Raw genomic sequence first — 15,493 nt, 5'->3', positions numbered from 1 at the left:
CGACCTGTGGAAACACTCATTCAACACTGAAGATATATAACATACGGTACTTGGCAGACCGCTGTGGTTGATTTTATTAAAAGTCATTACTCGTGTTATGGCTTTGAAATGCTATAGCACGGAAATGTCAGTGGAATGTGACATAATTCTCTTGAAGGAAGAATGCATCTTGTGTTGTTTTGCCCATGAGACTGCTGTTATGTGTATACATGGATCGTGTATATTCCGATACTTACAGTACTTTCTATAATGGAAATGTCAATGGAATGTGACATGACTACAGGAAAAGGAGAACCGAGCACACCCCAATTCTCATCGACAGGGCTGTAGTGGAGCAGGTTGAGAGCTTCTAGATCCTTGGTGTCCACATCACCAACAAACTATCATGGTCCAAACACACCAAGACAGTCGTGAAGAAGGCACAACAAAGCCTATTCCTCCTCAGGAGACTGAAAAGATTCGGCATGGGTCCTCAGATCCTCAAAAAGTTCTACACCATCGAGAGCATGGTGTAGACGATCCTTATGCAGGGAGGGGTGACCCTAAGTGGAGGTCAGAGGGCGAGGATACTGGCCAGGCCTATCCTCGGTTGCATCACTGCCTGGTATGGCAACTGCTCGGCCTCTGACCACTAGGCACTACAGAGGGTAGTTCATAACTGTGGCCAAGCTTCCTGCCATCCAGGACCTCTATACCAGGCGGTGTCCGAGAAAGGCCCTAAAAACAGTCAAAGACTCCAGCCACCCTAGTCATAGACTGTTCTCTCTGCTACCGCATGGCAAGCGGTATGGGAGCACCAAGTCTAGGTCCAAGAGGCTTCTAAACAGGCTTCTACCCCCAAGCCATAAGACTCCTGAACAGCTAAACAAATGGCTAACAAGACTATTTGCATTGACCCCCCTACAGTACATGTACATATTACCTCAATTACCTTAACCGGTGCCCCCGCATATTGATTGACTCTGTACCGGTACCCCCTGTAAATAGCCTCACAACTGTTATTTTACTGCTGCTCTTTAATTATTTGTTCAATATTTTTTACTTAACACTTATTTTTCTTAAAACTACATTGCTGATTAAGGGCTTGTAAGTAAGCATTTCACTGTTGTATTCGGCGCATGTGACAAAAGAAAATGGATTTGATTTTGATACTCTTGAAGGCAGAATGCATCTTGTGTTGTTTTGCCCACGAGACTGCTGTTACGGGACAATGTATGCATGGATAGTGCATCCTAATGGTCATAATGCCCTATGAAAAGATGATTACTACCGAATCAATATTATTATTATTTTCTTCATTTGACTGTTAGTTCAGCTCCTGTAACTGTGGTGTTCTATGATCTAATTTGTTTTATTTGTTTTCTTTATTTTTGCAATTTTCTATGTTGTAGAATAATAATGAATACATCAAAACTATGAAATAACACATATGGAATCATGTAGTAAGCAAAAAAGTGTGAAATAAATCAAAATATATTTTATATTTGATATTCTAGAAAGTAGCCACCCATTGCCTTGATGCCACTTCCACAAGTTAACTTTTAAGAAAGCACACCTTTTAATTGAAATGCATTCCAGGTGACTACCCCATCAAACTGGTTGAGAGAATGCCAAGATTGTGCACAGCTGTCATCAAGGCAATGGCTGGCTACTTTGAGGAATCTCAAATATAAAATATATTTTGATTTGTATATTTTGAACACTTTTTTAAGTTACTATATGTGTTATTACATAGTTTTGAAATTTTCACTATTATTCTATAAGGTATAAAATAGTGAAAATAAAGAAAAACCCTTGAATGAGTCGGTGTGTCCAAACTTTTCACTGGTACTGTATATTCCAATGTTCCGACATTCATTATTTATTGGTTTTATTGTATTGGGTGCCCATTTTCTCCCACTTAACAAAATACACATTTGTCAGTTTGGCTATATTGTCATAGTAAATGTATCACTTAAACAGAGTTGAATCCCACAGGGACTTAACTTCCTCATTTACAGGCCTGTTTAATTTATGACTTTTTTCCCATTCACGTTTCCGTGTGTTTGTTTCTCTGTGTGTTTGTGTGTGCTATTACAGAGCTGTGTATAAAGACGCCGACCTCTACCTACTGGATTCACCTTTTACCCACCTGGACATTGTGACTGAGAAAGAGATCTTTGAGAGGTCTGTCTGTGGCTCAACACTGAGGCTTTCATATTGGCCGGGGCCTGGAGGATGGGGGAGGGTTGGTCTGGGCTGGGTGGAATGAGCAGGGTGAATGGTTAAGGAGAGGAGAGAAGGTTAAGGTCAAGGTTGTGTCTTTCTTGTTGTGTTTGACCTAGTGACAACTTGGGTTAGTTGGTGAGATGTTATTTTGGTCGATCAAAGGGCTTTTCGTGGAAATGTAACTTCCTGTCTGACATTCATGACCTTTGGTCTAATTTCTCATGTTTGTGTTATCAGCATCTTCCCACCCAGAAATGAGGGCAAGCACATGATTGAACAGAAATGCCTAAAGTAAAGTTTGATAAACTAAAACAAAGGATACATGTATTTTCTCCTGCCAGGTGTCTGTGTAAACTGATGTCTTCCAAGACTCGCATCGTGGTCACTAGTAAGCTGGAGCACCTGAAGAGAGCGGACAAGATCCTTCTGCTTCACAACGGAGTGTGTTACTTCTACGGCTCCTTCTCTGAGCTGCAGGCCAAGAGACCAGACTTCAGCTCCCTGCTCCTGGGCCTGGAGGCCTACGACAACATCAATGCCGAACGCCGCAGCTCCATCCTCACCGAGACCCTCCGACGTGTCTCTATCGATGAATCCGCCGTCTTCCGTGGCCCCGAACCCATCCACCAGTCCTTCCGCCAGCCCCCGCCACCGATCATCTGTACAAACAATGGTCCTCAAGCCATCACCATTGCCGGGGGCGACGGTCTCATAGCAGCGGAAAAACGTAAACAGTCACTTATCCTTAATCCGTTAGCGCCGGCCCGTAAATTCTCCTTCATCGGTGCGGGATCCCAGAAAGCCCAGGCTCCTCCACCCGGGTCCACCACTATCGAGGATGCCGTGCGAGAGCTGTCAGAGAGGAAGTTCTCAGTGGTGCCCGAGGACGATCAGGTGAGGCTGCTTCTCTACTTATCTTCTTTGACTGAGGGGAGGTTTCTTGCACACAGACTAAGCTTAGTCCTGGACAAAGCAATGCTTTCAATGGAGAATCTCTGATGAAAATACTTTTTAGTCCAGGACTACGCTTAGTTTGAGTCTGGGGAACCGGTTCAAAGTATTCTTATTGCGCTGTTTTTCTACTGTTTGAGAGGAGAGCTCGCATTTCAACTAAGCATTTCATTGCACTGTGTACACTACGATGCTGTGTCCCGTGCATCTGACTGATCCATTGATTTGATTGCAGGTGCATCTGCTAAATGAGGTGTCTGCTAATAAGCATCTGCTAAATGGCATATGTTATATTATTATTTATTGTAGGTTGAAGAGTCGCTGCCACGGGGGAACCAGTACCATCATGGCCTGCAGCACCTGAGCGGGCAGCGCCGCCAGTCTGTGCTGCAGTTCATCACCAACGCCCGGGTGGAGGGCAGGAGGGAGCAGCTCCAGACGTCTTTCAGGAAGAAGCTGTCCATCACGCCGCAGTGCGAGCTGGCCTCTGAGCTGGACATCTACGCACGACGCCTGTCCAAAGATAGTGTCTATGACATCAGCGAGGATGTGGACGAGCAGGATATGGAGGTAGGTTCGGTGAAGGGAGCTGGTTGGGTTCAAGGCAGGTTGGATGTTTTCCTCTGTAACTGCTGGTCTTCATGAGCACATGGAGGTTAGCGTAAAGGTTAAGTTTAGGGTTAGGGTCAAGGAATAGCCCAGGGGACGTCACCGAAAGTGCACCAGTGTTTGAACCCGAGACATTTGAAGACAAAACACTAAGAACAGCTAGGTTCGAGTGTTTCATTCGACACACATCTTTTGTCTGTTTGCAGCAATGCTTTGCAGATGAGCGCGAGAACGTGTTTGACACGACGTCGTGGAACACCTACCTGCGTTACATCTTCACCAACAGGAACCTCGTCTACGTCCTCATCTTCATCTTCCTCATCTTCGCCGTAGAGGTAAAGAAACAGTATTAAATGATAGCATTAGATAATACCTGTCTTGGAGATATTATACTAAACAATAAAAGTACTGTATTAGAGGGAATCAGAATCACCTTTTATGCATGATACGGATGTATAAACAATTTACAATGGATGATGTGCAATGGAGAGGAACTATATACTTTATATATATATATATGCTACGCCATTGTTGAATACTCGTTTCTGATTTCCCTTTATGATTGATTGGCTGACAGCCGTGGTATATCAGACCGTACACCACTGGTATGACAAAACATTTATTTTTACTGCTCTAATTACGTTGGTAACCAGTTTATAATAGCAATAACGCACCTCGGGGGGTTGTGATATATGGCCAATATTTTACGTACCTTTCTTTAGTATTTTAGAGATAGAAAAAAGTATTTGTCCACAATCTGCTATGTATAAGTTCGGTCATGGAATGTCTTAGCAAAATTAAAGCAGGCTGACTTCATCCAGTGTCTGGAAAAAGTGGATATGCATGAAATGCAGATAGGTGCATATTTAATGAGAAATCATATAATTTGCTTATTTTAATCAAATATTTCTGAAAAATTGTAATGCAAAAAAGTTTTATCTGTGTCCACATTCAACTGGTAAAAGTTGTAATATGATTAAGGGGAAGAAAATTGCCCTATTAGATTCTATATTAACCCATAACAATACTGTATAAAATGGAAGATTCTATATTAACCAATAACAATACTGTATTACAGGGAAGATTCTATATTAACCAATAACAATACAGTATGAAGGGAAGATTCTATATTAACCAATAACAATACTGTATGAAGGGAAGATTCTATATTAACCAATAACAATACTGTATTACAGGGAAGATTCTATATTAACCAATAACAATACTGTATTAGAAGGGAAGATTCTATATTAACCAATAACAATACTGTATTAGAGGGAAGATTCTATATTAACCAATAACAATACTGTATTAGAGGGAAGATTCTATATTAACCCATAACAATACTGTATTAGAGGGAAGATTCTATATTAACCAATAACAATACAGTATGAAGGGAAGATTCTATATTAACCCATAACAATACTGTATTAGAGACCCCTAACCTCAACTCCAGCCTTTCTGGAATTCTTGAACGAGAATACGGAGTGACGTAGTGCGAGACTACAGGGTCTCTCAAAAATAAAAAATGCCTTTATTTGTATGGCATGTTCAATAGAAACAACGTTTTACATTTTTACAACTTTGTTTCTATTGAACATGCCATACAAATAAAGGCATTTCAATCAATTATATGAAGAGTGCCTTGGTCCTCCTTTCTTTTTGATGACCGATTCACCCCTTTTACCAAAGAGCACCTTCTGTGTCCCAAAATGTACTTTTGTGTACCTTTAGTAGCACTTCCCTTCCTCCTCTTTCTACTACAGGGTCTCTGTTGGAACATAATTGCCTAATTATATTGCCTGTTGACAATTTAATTACAATGCAAGGTGCCACCCTCAGTCTAACTGTGTTTGCCGTGTGTTGTAGGTTGCTGGCTCTGTCCTGGGGATATTTCTTATCACAGAGTAAGTTTATTTTTATGTGTAATATTCATTCTACAGAAGATAATGGTAGAGGAAACCCCACAAAATAACAGCAAGAACCCCCTCTGCAGTTTAGAAAATGCTGTCGTAATGCTGTGCTGATAAACATTTGCAATACATGTTTAACATCAGCCTACGATCAATTGTGAACAAGTAGTATTCACCACAAGACCCCAAGATCAGCCCGATAACATATAAACAGCCCAATACAAAGTACAGTACTCAGACAAAAGACCACCATTCAGATACCATTGCAACCATTGTGCTTGCTTCTCTCCCTCCCAGTAAGATCTGGACAGAGGAGGCCAACCCGTCGGCGCCTAACTTCGTAGACCAGCAACACGCCAACGCCTCGTCGCCCGCCGTCCAAAAGCCAGTCATCGTCACGCCGACCAGCGCCTATTACATCATCTACATCTACGTGGCTACGTCGGAGAGCGTTCTGGCGCTGGGGTTCTTCAGAGGCCTGCCATTGGTCCACACTTTACTGACCGTGTCCAAGAGGCTGCATGAACAGATGCTGACCGCTGTGCTCAGGGCCCCCATGGCTGTACTCAACACTATGAAGACTGGTGAGCGCAGCTGCTGAAACCCCGGGCTTAACCAAGGGTTATGCATCAGCTGTAGACACATAGTGTACATGCATCTACCGGTGTCTGAACACTTTAATGGCTAACTTATCAGTCAGTTGTCCATACAACCTCACAGCCTATACATCAGTCAGTCAGTCTGTCAGCCTTTCAGTTAGTCAGTACGACCACCAGCGGCAGTCAATTCCATGCATGTGGTTTTCTGCCCTGCACTTTAGGTCGGATCATGAACAGGTTCACCAAAGACATGGCCACCATCGACGACATGCTTCCCCTTGCACTGTTTGACCTCATCCAGGTAGGTGACTGTCTGCTCTGCCCGTCTCAGTCTCTATCTGTCTCTCTCTCTCTCTCTCTGACTCTTTCCTATTCTCTCCCTCCAGTTAACTCTGATCGTGCTGGGTGCCATATTCACTGTGTCCATCATGAGGCCGTACATCTTCATTGCCGCGATCCCATTGGCCGTCATATTCGTGGTTCTGAGGAAGTACTTTCTGCGTACGGGACAGCAGCTCAAACAACTGGAGGCTGAGGGTGAGACTGGGAGGGGGATTGGGTGGGGCTCTTGACAGGTTAACCTGGGGCTGGGGATGGGGAACTCTCAAGTACTGGAGGTGTGCGTGATTAATCTTGATTGGCGAGAAAGATGGGCAGATCCAGAAGTTACATTGTACTGTGCAAGGAGCCGAACAAAGTAACGGTTATACATTCTCCCTCACCACAACAATTCCCAACACTCTGAAAACATTCCATACATTCCCCCTAACTTACTTAGTGAGAAAGAAGTGTGTGTGTGTGTGTGTGTGTGTGTGTGTGTGTGTGTGTGTGTGTGTGTGTGTGTGTGTGTGTGTGTTGTTCGTGCCGGGTCTTGGGACATTCCGACATTACTCCTCCTGATCCTGTCATTCCGAGTGTGTCGCCGATGGCCATGGAGAGAGAAAACGTGATCAGGGATTTCCTCTGGCTCCATCCTGGCATCGCTCTCTCACGGTCCCTCACTGAACACACACAGACTCACTGTCCCCAAAAGGACAAAACTCTCTCCCTGTCTCCCAATGCACAACTAGACGAAACACACAGTTAACCCCCAACGGCAACTTTTCGATGACGTAAACTCTGATGTTTTGTAGCTTATGTGGCGTACTGTAAGTCAGGGTTGGGGCCAGGAAGTGAATTGAAATTCCGTCAACAAGTCCACATCAACCATGCGTTTTGGTGAAGAAGTACATAGATATTGTGTCGGACCTCCTGTGAGTGATTGACTAATGCTTCTGTGTTTCTCTTCTCTCCCCCTTCCTGCATCTCTCCATTCGTTATCTCTCTACTTGCCTCCTCTCTTTCTCTCTCTCTCTCTCTTTCTCTCTCTCTCTTTCTCTCTCTCTCTCTCTCTCTTTCTCTCTCTCTCTCTTTCTCTCTCTCTCTCTCTCTCTTGCCTCCTCTCTTTCTCTCTCTCTCTTTCTCTCTCTCTCTCTCTTTCTCTCTCTCTCTCTTTCTCTACTTTTTCTCTTCTTCTTCTACAAACTCTTTTCTCATCTCTCTCTTCCTCACTCTGTTTCTCTCATTCCTCCTCCTCTCAGCCCGTAGCCCAATATTCTCCCACCTCATCATCTCTCTGAAGGGTCTGTGGACTATACGTGCATTTGGTCGTCAGTCCTACTTTGAGACGTTGTTCCACAAGGCCCTGAACACCCACACGGCCACCTGGTTCCACTACCTCGCAACGCTGCGATGGTTCCTCTTCCGCTGTGACATCATCTTCGTCTTCTTCTTCTCAGCCGCAGTCTTCATCGCCGTGGGAACCAACCGTGAGTGACACAGACAGACAGACACACACCCCATTTTGACAGCTTAGAAATACGTTTGGGACATAGTCAGGAGATGCTGATTGCATTGCATGTACACATATTTACTTTCGACCTGCATAAATGCCAGTATGTTTGCATGCACCTGTAGAATGTCTCAATGGACCACAGTGTTTTATGTTGGGAGTGAATTTAGAGGTAATTTGACAGCGTTCGCTTTCATTAATATCTGTGCGTTTGTGTGTGTATAACATCAGGATGCAAATGAAGTGTGCTATTACCAGTGTGTGACTGCATGCGTGACACTTTGTTTGTGATACTGCTGACTGCGCTGTGTGTGGGTGTGTGTGACTGCTGACTGCCCATTGATAATGTGTGTGACTGCTGACTGCCCATTGATAGTGTGTGTATGTATTCCACAGAGGACAAGCCTGGGGAGATTGGCATCATCGTGGCCTTAGCCATGCTCATCCTTGGGACGTTCCAATGGGCTGTCATTACCAGCATCACTGTGGACGGACTGGTATGTACACACACACAGTTTGGATCAATCATCACTAGCATCACGGCAGATAGATGTGTATTTGCATTCACATACCACATTACCCGTGGTCAGTCATCAGTAACACAATCACACGCTCCATGAAAAATGAATCTCCTTGGCTTTGCTTGTGCGGGATACTCTACTTGTTTTATTGTTCGGTAAGAGTATATTCAGTTCTCCTGTGTGTGTGTGTGTGTGTGTGTGTGTGGGTGTGTGTGTGTGTGCATATGTATTGTTGCTGTTGAAATGAGCTGCGGTCAGGCTCCGTGATTCTTCTAATCACAGTGCAGGACATGTAGTTCTCCTCGTGCTCACAGAGTGAGAGGAAACACTCACTGTTATTGCCAGACTGACTGACACTACTATGTGGGAATAGAACTCGTTAACCAGGGAGGGGAGCTCACTACTCAAACATACCGTCACACATTGCAGGGTAGTAGGTAACACACATGTACTTATTTACAGATTGTTTGTTATTCTCTCATGACAAGTGCACAGCACGTACACACAACTCCCTCCAATCGCTCTTATCTCTCCATCCCCTATTCCCCCAGATGCGATCGGTAGACCGGGTCTTCAAGTTCATCGACCTGCCTCAAGAGGAGCCCAGACCCAGCGGTGGAGGTGGTAAAGGAACAGACCTGGTGATCGACAACCCCCACGCCCAGGACTGCTGGCCCAATCAGGGCCACATGGACGTCCAAGGACTGACCGTCAAATACACAGAGGCTGGACGCTCCGTCCTGCAGGACCTCTCCTTCACTGTGGAAGGAGGACAGAGTGTAGGTCACTCTCTGTGTGCGTGCGTGCCTGCGTGTGGCTGATGAGGGGCTGATGGTCCTGCTCTCAGGCGGGGAATTCAGTATATGAATCTCTCTCGGGCTGTTAGGAGGCTAGAGAGACTCAGACTCCCTGTGGTATGTCTTGAGAGGTAATTAGGATAGATACAGTTCCTAGTAACGAGGCCTGAGGGAGACTACCTTAGTGTCAGCACTTTAGCCTACCGCCCTAGCCATTAGCTAAAGCTTCCCGTTAATGCCTAACTCACTGATGCTCTGGCCTGTGGGAGAGTGGTTCTACACAGTGTTTTGGAAGCTACTCTGGAAATATAGTTTACCAAGTTACCAATTACTTCTCACTGAAAGAAGTTAAGCTACGCTAAATCTACCCTTAAGAAGAATATAGTTGACTTAACAAACGTTACTTCGAAAAAGTAGTTCACTACATCAAAACTACTTCCTGGAAAATATGCATATCTAAATCTGAAACGTCATCGGCTAACAATCAGAAGAACAGATCTGGAGTCAGATGTAAACAGAATGTGTCGTCTATCCTTTTAAACACAACTATGTTTCAAGTGAGAATTAGGCAGGTCTGATGCCGAAAAATAAAGGAAATTCTGGCCTATTTCACCCATATCTTCTCTTATTTTTGTATTTCCAGTAGTTAGCTCCTCAAAAAAAAGCAATTAACTACTGAAAACACTAACGAGATTTAAGTTTATTTGAACTACCACCAAGCTACTGCAAGTTCAATTACTGGTTGAACTACATGTAGTTCACTACTCCCCAATACTAATTCTACAGTAGTCTCCCGTTCCACATAGTGTTGGTTAATCATGGTAGAAATGCTGGCTCAAGATCTGTACTCTACATTTTAGGGACATAATCGGAATACTGTGTTGCTTTGTGTCGGCACTGTAGGAGGATATTTGAACCGGGTGGATGTTCATTGCTTTGTGTGTAGGTGGGTGTGTTGGGGAGGACGGGCTCAGGAAAGAGCACCCTGCTATCGGCCCTCCTGCGGCTGGCCTCTACAGACGGAGAGATCTCCATCGATGGGGTCTCCTGGAACTCGGTCACCCTACAGACCTGGAGGAAAGCCTTCGGCGTGGTGCCACAGGTAAATACCACCCCGCAACTAGACTTAGTGCTCAGATGTTCATTGGTATTTTTGCTATGGTGAATGTATGCCCTAATCTGATTTTCTGGACAGAAAATCTTCATCCTGACTGGTACATTCCGTATGAACCTGGATCCACACGCTCGCTACAGTGACGAGGAACTGTGGTGTGTGGCTGAGGAGGTGAGACACGACATTCACATCAGTCACACTGGTCTCCGGTCTAACCCTAACCCTAGCTTCATGTCCACATCCCTGTTCCACCCTAACCCTCAACCACAGCCCTAACCCTCAACCACAGCACTAACCCTCAACAACAGCCCTAACCCTCAACAACAGCCCTAACCCTCAACAACAGCCCTAACCCTCAACAACAGCCCTAACCCTCAACAACAGCCCTAACCCTCAACAACAGCCATAACCCTCAACAACAGCCCTAACCCTAGCTTCACGTCCACATTCCAGTTCAACCCTAACCCTCAACCACAGCCCTAACCCAGCAACCACAGCCCTAACCCTAGCTTCACATCCACATTCCAGTTCAACCCTAACCCTTCCCCCAACCGTAAACTTCAACCACAGCCCTAACCCTAGCTTCACGTCCACATTCCAGTTCAACTCTACCCTCAACCCTAACCCACAGCCCTAACCCTAGCTTCACGTCTACATTCCAGTTCAACCCTAACCCTACCCTCAACCCTAACCCACAGCCCTAACCCTATCTTTATATCCACATCCCGGTTCAACCCTAACCCTACCCTCAATCCTAACCCACAGCCCTAACCCTAGCTTCACGTCTACATTCCAGTTCAATCCTAACCCACAGCCCTAACCCTAGCTTTATATCCACATCCCGGTTCAACCCTAACTCTAGCCTCAATCACAACAGGTCCCCTCTATCACTGTCCTCCCTCTCTCTTCACCTTTCTCCTGTCTGTCTGAGCGTCCTTCTGTCTGTACACTGCAGAGAGTCCCGCTGACCCCTTTCCTACCATGCCGTAGTAACCTCGTTCTGACATGCTATGCTGATGGTAAGGCGCTGCTGTGTTCGTGTGTGTCAGCAGGGCAGTGACGGTGCCACCATAGCCACACCATACTGGTAGTTGCATAGTAACCACTGCCAGGCGGGAAACAGGAGTCACATGCAAGTCTGCTTCGGCTTGACTCTGTGACCATAGCGCATGTGAAGTTGCTCTCCTATAAATTGATCACCTAACGCACGCACCGTATTTGCTTACAATGACGGTGTGTAGAACTAACCTGAAATCCACATCAGACTCCATGTCACCTGTTTTGCCCTGCCTACGGAGGTCCGTTGGTGTCCACTGAGTCAGTGCATTTCATTTGATTGGTTGATTGTTTATTTGATTGATTGAGATCCTCCGGTGTTTCCGGTCCTATGTGTTGTCCAGGTGGGTCTGAAGTCCGTGATAGAGCAGTTCCCAGACAAGCTGGACTTCCAGCTGGAGGATGGGGGTTACGTCCTGAGTAACGGACACAAGCAGCTCATGTGTCTGGCCCGCTCCATCCTCAGCAAGGCCCGCATACTGCTGCTGGACGAACCCAGCGCCTTCCTCGACCCCATGTAAGAGGAGAGAGTGAGCGAGAGAAAGCGAGAGAGTGCGTGTTGGACATGGAAGATAAGTGTTATGTGCCAGTGGTGGCTAGTGGCACTTTAAGTGAGTAATGGCTGGAACGGAATGAATAGAATGGTCTCCAACACGTCAAACACCTGGTTTGCATGTGTTTGATATCATTCCATTGACTCCATTCCATGAATTATTACGAGCCGTCTCCCCCTCACCAGCCTCCTCTGGTGTTTTGTATGAGGCTGCATTTACACAGGCAGCCCAATTCAGATCTTTTGCCAACTATTTGCATATCTGATACCTATCTGATCTTTTCGCTAATGTGTAATCAGCAACAACAAAAAAACACATGGAATCAGATTTTTTTGGGCTGTGTTTACACAGGCAGCCCAATTGTGATCTTTTTCATTAATTGCTTTTGACCGATCAGGTCAGCTCTTTTGCCAATAATTGGGCTGCCTGTGTAAACACAGCCTTTGACTTCAGATTCATACCGCCTCCATACAGTATGTGGATCTGGATCCTGACACAAACCTGATCTTCCGTATGCGACCTCTGTCTGGACGCTCAAACAGATTTGTTTGCTCTGAAGTGTTTTTCTGTTGTTGCCCATGACCAGTCATTACAAGGACAACCTCCCCTCTGAGGCTACATCCGTGTGAATGTGCAAATCCGATATGGATCACATGTAAAACAGTGTGGACGTCCAGAAAAAAAGATTGGATATAGAAAGAAAATCAGATTGGGTTCTTATGGTGGCTGTGTAAACGCAGCCTAAGTGTCTCGCTGCATATGGTGACAATTCCAGGACTTACTGTAAGTCTTTGACTGTGTGTGTGTTTGCACAGAATGGGTGTAACCACACGTAAAGACACAGGTCTTTAAGCTAAATGGTGCCTGTCATGAGTGAATTAGTGGTGGTTGATGACACTGGTCTACTTCAGAGTAATCTCAGCAGTAAGTGCACATTGGGGAAGCTAGAGTGGAAGGAGTTTGTACGTGAAGGGAGAATGAGAGACGGTGCGCGTGTGTGTGTGTGTTTATATGTGTGTATGCAGGCCTACTGTTAAACTCTCTGGTTAATTGAGTGTACTCTGGTTTGTTGATGGTTGACTGAAGAACATTGTCTGATGGTTGCGTTTTGGTTTGTTTCTGGTTCACAGAACCTTGCAGGTCCTGAGGAAGACCCTGAAACAGTCGTTCTCCAACTGTACAGTCATACTGTCAGAACACAGAGTGGAACCACTGCTGGAGTGCCAGTCCTTCCTGGTTAGCGCGCACACGCTCACACCTATCTCCCTTTAAGCATTAGGTTACCCTTTGTTAACTGCCTATCTCTTCTATTAAAATTATTTACGGCTCTATTAGCAAATACTGCATTCACGGTTTCGTCTGCTCAATAGGAAATGACCTTTACCTACATTCTTCAGCGATACAGATTGAATAGAGCAGTGTTTCCCAACCCTGGTCCTCGAGTACCCCCAACGGTACACATTTTTATTGGCACCCTGGACAAGCACACCTGATTCAACTTGTCAACTAATCATCAAGCCCTCAAATAGGTTGAATGAGGTGCGTTTGTCCAGGGCTACAATGAAAATGTGTTCTGTTGGGGGTACTGGAGGACCAGGGTTGGGAAACACTGGATAGAGCCCTTGGTATTTCCCTGTAAGAAGTGAGAATAGAGCACCGACCACTAGCTTAAACAAACATTATATCGTCCATTTTAGATTCAATTCTTCTATCAGTGCATCACCAGTTGTTAGCCTCGCCATAAACAACATATTTGATTTACGGTGTCCCATGACTCAGGGCATGGTGTCGGCTGTGTGTGTTGGTACACGCTCCCTGTATAAGTGACCTGCGTTTGTGTTCACACAAGCAGACAGCGTGACAATGCAGGCACAGTGGCATGATGCTGGGTGCTTGACACTGGAGCATCTTCAAACATGTCATTCGATCCGCATTACACAACCTGGTGTCATTTTAACCCTTCGATGTACCAAATCGTCAGTTTTACTCCTCTCTCCCTCCAGATGATCGAGGGCAGTTCTATGAAGAGGTACGACTCCATTCAGAAGCTGTTGAATGAGACCAGCCACCTGAAGCAGGCCATGAGTGCTGCTGAGCGCCTCAAACTCTTCCCCCTGCACCGCCTCAACTCCAGCAAGCGACCCCCTCAATCCCAGCCGCCCAAGATCACCGCCCTGCAGGAGGTGGCTGAGGACGAGGTCCAGAACACGCATCTTTAAGGAGCCCCGGATTAACTGGACCCCATTTTGTCTTCTGGAATGCTCTTTCTCGATGAAAACTCTCCTCATTGCCTTGCATCCTCTCTCCTCGGCTCCTTGTCAAAACACATGGGAAAAAGTAGGCCTGAGGGACCTTGAACCTTTTCCTCCGATATGGTTGAGGAGGCAAGGAGATAGGTTGCAAGGAATCGTGGAAAGATGCGCTGCCGACTCATCCAAGTGCCTCTAGTCTATAGATGATGATAAGAGTGTGAATGTGAGAGGTGGTCGGTCCTTATTGGTACACACAGGGATCTGTTCAATCAAAACGCACCATCCTGGTGTTTCCAGAGTGAGATTTGTTTCACTTTGAGAACATTGGAATGCCAGTTTTGTTTGAATATATAAGGCCATACTTTTTTAAAACAAGATTGTAAAAAGCATACAGTCCCTAAACTCAAAAGCTGCCTGTAAATACAGAGTAGGATGAAATTGCCCAGACACTGATCTGAGGTCAGTTTAGTTTCCCTCCCAATGGTTGTTCGGACTTGGAAGGAAAACTGTGCCGCAGGGCAACTTATATTCAAAGCTATAAAGACACAAAACAGGAATGAATGGTGGGTGATGCTATGGCGATGCTATGGACAAGTGTTTCTATTTGTATGCACTTTAAAGAAACCAGAGGTACTTTTTCATGGTGGCCTGGCAGGGTAATAGCAAGGAAAATAAATGATCAAATTCTGCATACATTTAATTTGATTTTTTAATTATTTTTCAAATGTGATTTGTCAAGCTCCCTCTTATACTTCTGGAACTTGAAATATTTGTCTGTCCTTTCTGGTCTTTTTATTTGGCACATTGCTCCTTAGTGATATTGGAGAACAGTTTTTATAACGATACGATAAAATGGTACCGACACCTTGAAACGTAACTGACTATAGACAATTTTTTTCTTGTGTAAAAGGCTCTTTCTTATCCATCGGAAAGAGACACATGTCAAAATGTATAACATTGTTTTGTTTTTCCATTAGAATAGTTTGATTTCAATCAATTATATTTCCTGTAAAATGATTTTGAGAAAAGACGAGGTCATTGTTAAGACAGCGTTTCTCAACTCCCCCCTGTAATGCAGGTGGTTTTCA

At 45.0% G+C, this 15,493-nt stretch overlaps 1 protein-coding gene across 1 annotated transcript in view; it reads left to right on the top strand.

The window, feature by feature from the left end:
• Positions 1-15,098, top strand: part of LOC112252645 (cystic fibrosis transmembrane conductance regulator-like) — a 44,178-nt gene extending 29,080 nt beyond the window's left edge. The window contains exons 14-29 of the mRNA XM_042323330.1: positions 2,080-2,166; positions 2,550-3,102; positions 3,469-3,729; positions 3,975-4,103; positions 5,638-5,675; positions 5,979-6,265; positions 6,502-6,581; positions 6,667-6,817; positions 7,861-8,088; positions 8,508-8,608; positions 9,184-9,411; positions 10,376-10,531; positions 10,625-10,714; positions 11,944-12,116; positions 13,284-13,389; positions 14,157-15,098. Coding sequence (XP_042179264.1) covers positions 2,080-2,166; positions 2,550-3,102; positions 3,469-3,729; positions 3,975-4,103; positions 5,638-5,675; positions 5,979-6,265; positions 6,502-6,581; positions 6,667-6,817; positions 7,861-8,088; positions 8,508-8,608; positions 9,184-9,411; positions 10,376-10,531; positions 10,625-10,714; positions 11,944-12,116; positions 13,284-13,389; positions 14,157-14,372 — 2,884 coding nt within the window. The 3' untranslated portion in view covers positions 14,373-15,098. The remainder of the gene's footprint in view (positions 1-2,079; positions 2,167-2,549; positions 3,103-3,468; positions 3,730-3,974; positions 4,104-5,637; positions 5,676-5,978; positions 6,266-6,501; positions 6,582-6,666; positions 6,818-7,860; positions 8,089-8,507; positions 8,609-9,183; positions 9,412-10,375; positions 10,532-10,624; positions 10,715-11,943; positions 12,117-13,283; positions 13,390-14,156) is intronic.
• Positions 15,099-15,493: the final 395 nt, after the last annotated feature.

The sequence above is a fragment of the Oncorhynchus tshawytscha genome, linkage group LG06 (assembly GCF_018296145.1).
Source record: "Oncorhynchus tshawytscha isolate Ot180627B linkage group LG06, Otsh_v2.0, whole genome shotgun sequence".
NCBI lineage: Eukaryota > Metazoa > Chordata > Actinopteri > Salmoniformes > Salmonidae > Oncorhynchus > Oncorhynchus tshawytscha.
The sequence above is the reverse complement of the archived record's forward strand: the minus strand, read 5'-3'. Positions and strand labels throughout refer to the sequence as shown.